Here is a 5,050-nt window from a genome sequence, read left to right on the forward strand (position 1 = left end):
GACACAAAAAAGGAAATTTACTTTTGGTACTTAAGTACTTTTAAAAGCAAGTACTTCTGTACTTTTACTTAAGTAAAAATCTGTCTTTACAACTTTTACTTGTAATGGAGTAATATTTGACCAGCAGTATCTGTACTTTCACTCAAGTAATGGAATTGAGTACTTTGTCCGCCTCTGCTGGGGAGTGATTTAATAAATTTTGCTTGAATGTCTGCGTTTAGTTTGCTCTAAGTGTCTCAAACTTTGATATGGTATTCCCAAATGTGTCTGCTTCAAATTAATCTTGCTCTGAAATCAACGACTTATCCTTAAATTGTGTAAATGAATGTCAAGTACAAATAATGCTGTTGGTTTTTGTTTTATAAATCTTTATATTTTGAACTCCAAAGGTTGTTTCTCATGTTTGAGCAATTTCACTCCTTTACCTCATTTCTGATTGGTTAAATGTTAATGTAAATGTATACAAAGTTAGTATTAATGACAGGATGATAGAAATGATAGGAAAAGCACTGGATAAATAGTGGCAGAATAAGATGAACTTTTCACAAACTTATGTTCAGAATTACATTTGGTCAGGTACATCACACAAAAAAAGTGTGTAAATGTCATTGCATTAGATAATAAAACAATTACGCCAAATGTCAGACAAACTCTGCAGACAAAATATGCTACTGCTTTTCTCAGCAATCAGTCCATTTATTTTTTATTTTTTTCTAGTTGAAAACTGGTTAAATCAGCCTCCAAGCCTGGCAAAGCTGGTTTAGCTGATTGGCCACATAGCTAGTCTTCAAGACTGGCAAGTCCCAAAAAACAATCCTAAATTAGACCAGTTTAACCATGTTTGAATCAGCTAGTGTTTGGGTGATTTTTAGTGCATGCAAACTAATAAACTGTACCAAAACTAAAAACATTAGATGAACATCCAACTAAACTGTCTTAGAAAAAACTTTCCATTAGTGATCTATAATAATGTTTTTGTGCTAACATTTTGAGAACATTATTAACTAGATAACTTTGAACGAACGCTCTATTAATTTTACTGGAAGAATATTTGCTCATAACTTTGGAAGAACCTTGCCAGAACATTAACCCATCTAAATTAGACCAGCTGAACCATCTTATTGGTTAGCTGAGAGCAACAAACCACCTTGGACTAGTTTAAAAAGGGTATTTCATCCAATCAAGAGCCATTATGACTGTATTTGACTCAGCTGTTGTTTTGGTGATTTGTAGTACATGTATAAAGTCAATTCTCCACAAGTTCATCACATTAACTAACAAAAGTGTGTGGAGGAAATTGTATGTTTATCTGAAATATTATTATTATTATTATTATTATTATTGGTTTTATTTACTTCACTATACTAAAGAATGTTCTTTAGACTGTCTCTGAGTGCTTCAGTTTGCTACAGTATGCTTGAGTTTTTGATGAGCTGAGAGATAACAGGAAATCTATTTGATGTGTGTGTGTGCAAGACAAATGTGAGACGAGAAATGCTATTTTATACCTAGCTTCTTAGAAGATGGTTTACATTAAAGCACATCTAGGGGACATAGTTGGACACCTTAAATGGACTCATAATTTGAGTATGCATTATGATTGGTTGAGATAGAAGAATCCTGATTTGGGTATAAATACTGAGTTAAGATATTTTCTCTTTGTCACAATCTATAGCCAACACTGAATGGCTGTGTAGACCTTTTCTTGCAAGAACATAAATCTTCAAAAGACTTTTGTCTCATACCTTTATTGAAATAGAAAATTGCCACGACAAGTGTTTGAGCTATCTTTCATTCAAACAAAATGGAACTGCTTCGGTATTTTGTATTTTACATTTAAATTATATTCTAGTTTTGGTCTCAAATATATACAGATTTATAATATGCAATGGCAGTTTACATGGATATCATCTTCAAATCAATGACTTCTTCAACTCCTCCAAGTACAACTTTGTGCATACTGGAATATGCATGAATTTAACAGTTAACCCAAATAAAGCCCATTATGAGCTCAATAACATTTTACATGCCTTTCTGTGAATGTAACGTAATTTCATCTTTTCCAGCTGAAAACTGGTTAAATCAGTCTTCCAGTTTAGCTATGCTGTTTAGCAGGTTTAGTTAATCGGCCACATAGTCTCCAATCCTGGCATGTGCCAAAAACCAACAATCCACCTTAGACTGGATGTAATTTTTGTTCAGTGTCTTTTGCTCAATAATATTTAGCACATGTATGAAGTCAGTTCTCCTCAAGTTCATCACATTCACTATAAACGAAAGTGCTTGAGCTGTCTTTCACTCTAATAAAATGCACTTGCTTTGGTATTTTATGTCTAATGCAATGCCATTCAGACATTTTGAAGCTTGACTTCTGTGTCAAAAACCTTTTTGGTCTCAAATTATTTCTAACCTGAAAAATAAATGATTTTTTTAAGTTGTAAATAAAGATAATTGGAGTATGTTTTGCGAGGAAATACTATTTCAGTCTTTTTACTTTGATTGAATTATATTTCTTTATAATTATTTATGAAATTTACCAGCAATTTCTGAGTAAAAATGGTTTTAAATTAAATCCCACATCAACATATTTTAGTGCATGACACACACAGAATCAACAGTCACTGCAGTGTCAGAGTAAGTATCTGAAAGCACTACAACTTCAGATTATTTACAATTAATTTAAGGCCATTTCTTTTGTCAACACAAAACTGATTTGAATTTGTGTTCCATGAGTATTCTTGCATTAGCTACTGTATGCTGTTATATTATAGATAATCAATGCAACAGCAGGAATACATACGTAGATGTGCACCAACATCAACAACAGACATGCATGCTGCTCAGAGATTGAGCCCTTGGAGAACAACCATAAGACAACACGCTCACAGGTGAGACCACAGGGAAAAGACAAAATAATCTTATTTTAGAAATGCACAAAACACTTCATGTAGACACATCCCGCAGGTCCATTTCAGCGCTTCTGTAGCCAAAGTCTCCAATATTCAAGCATTCCTGCATTATACACCACCAAACTTTTGCCTAAATCAATCTGCATGTTTTTTTATTAGAAAAGGACTGTCCAAAATCTCAACGTCATAATCACAACCATCTACATCAGGCTATGCCTGCCATCAGAACAAGCAACAAATGTCATTTTAAGACAAATGGAACTCTTGTGTGGGATCAAACACATTATGACCGCAGTATATTATCCTTTCAAACATGCTCTCTTCTGCATTATGTCCCTACCACAGTAATTAGCTTTTACTGGGTGAAGCCCTCAAATGTGATCACTTCACAACAGATAACAAAGAGAGCGAGAGAGAGAGAGAGAGAGAGAGAGAGAGAGAGAGAGAGAGAGAGAGAGAGAGAGAGAGAGAGAGAGAGAGAGAGAGAGAGAGAGAGAGAGAGAGAGAGAGAGAGAGAGAGAGAGAGAGAGAGAGAGAGAGAGAGAGAGAGAGAGAGAGAGAGAGAGAGAGAGAGAGAGAGAGAGAGAGAGAGAGAGAGAGAGAGAGAGAGAGAGAGAGAGAGAGAGAGAGAGAGAGAGAGAGAGAAGCTTATCTATGCCACAGCGAGGAGTATGAATTAAAGCTACACTATGGCCTTAAGGACTCCATAAATCCAATGCTAAACAGGGGTGCATCCTACTGAGTGAGTAGGGCCACCTACTGGGGCTGTTTATATTGCATGAGTGAGTTTTAATTTCAGACAGAGCTGCAAAACTCTTACAACATGGGTAAAACTCTTTTTTTTTTTTATGAGTGGGTGATGATGTAAAATTACGTTGCTAAGATTCAAACTAAATCATTTATATCAAAACTGAGAAGAAAAAAAATTGCATTTACTATAAAGTTGGCTGGCGGTATGTTACTTAAGAGTTACTGTAAGTTTATCTTTCTGCTGTGGTTTTCTGAAACATTTTCAGTCAATTTCAGAAGAAAATCTTAGTTTTACTAATTTAGATCTGTATTGATTTTACAGGATTTCTGCAGATGTATTTAGTCAATGTGCAAAAAGTTTTAGCAAAGTTTGACATGCAAATTAACCTAAAATTATGTACATTGATATTATCTTTTTAAGCTGAATGCAATTGTAGTTTGGCCTCAAAATTGCTCATTTTGAGCTATATGTAAGGATTAGCAATGATAGTTTATATGAAAATCATCTGTAAATCATCAACACCACATCAAAATAAAACTTTTTTTTTGTCGTGCATGCATAAGTTTAATAACAAGCACCAATAACATGCATTTCTGTTAATGTGATAGCTAAATGACCTCATGCTGCCTATATATCCATAAATACTGAAGGCAACTGTGGTATGAAAAGTTTTCAAAGCTCAAGTCACCAAAACCCTGAATTAATGAGCTTAGATTTTCTCATTCACTTTATGCAAATCATCAGCAAATCATCATTGATCAAGCTCGTTAATGATCAATAGGACTTTAAAGAAAACCTTCTGCATGAGCACGAGCTGTTCTCCGCCAGAAACTAACTGAAGTATAAGCAGAAATGCGCTTTTAGCCAGAGTTTACGATGTGGTACGATGTTGGCACTTTGTCCTCACCTGATATCTCCTGACGTGGCACATTATGGAGACTGAAGCCTTTGGTCGTGAACGCCTGGCGCACATCGCTGCAGCTGCGCGATTTTACATCTCCAGCACATGACAGCGACAACAGAAGCGATAAAGAAGTGAAAATCACGACAGGTGTCTTCAACATCCCTCCTGTGCGCAAATCCAGCCGATGCGTAAAAGCGCAAAACCCGCAAGACGCGCTCAGCGCACCGGCGTCTCCAGCTGCACGTGGACAAATGTTTCAATCAATTTTAATTTTATCATGTGTTTCATATAAAATATTTAAAAACGTAAATATGCATGACAACAAATGTTTTAAGTTTTTGTACTTCTGTCATTTTAATTTATTTTAATCTTGAATTACTTTATTTCTAATCTCTTATTTTTAATGCCATAAAGTAATAGTAATTATATGTGACACACACACACACACACACACACACACACACACACACACAGCGCTGTCTATAT

The 5,050-nt window shown here is 35.1% G+C and overlaps 1 protein-coding gene across 1 annotated transcript in view; it reads right to left on the minus strand.

Moving 5' to 3' along the window:
* Positions 1–4,816, minus strand: part of LOC107653664 (glypican-6-like) — a 69,785-nt gene extending 64,969 nt beyond the window's left edge. Inside the window, exon 1 of the mRNA XM_016440443.1 lies at positions 4,568–4,816. Within this exon, the coding sequence (XP_016295929.1) occupies positions 4,568–4,724 (157 nt within the window). The 5' untranslated portion in view covers positions 4,725–4,816. The remainder of the gene's footprint in view (positions 1–4,567) is intronic.
* Positions 4,817–5,050: the final 234 nt, after the last annotated feature.

This window comes from Sinocyclocheilus anshuiensis, unplaced genomic scaffold (assembly GCF_001515605.1).
Source record: "Sinocyclocheilus anshuiensis isolate Anshui unplaced genomic scaffold, SAMN03320099.WGS_v1.1 scaffold175, whole genome shotgun sequence".
Taxonomy (NCBI): domain Eukaryota; kingdom Metazoa; phylum Chordata; class Actinopteri; order Cypriniformes; family Cyprinidae; genus Sinocyclocheilus; species Sinocyclocheilus anshuiensis.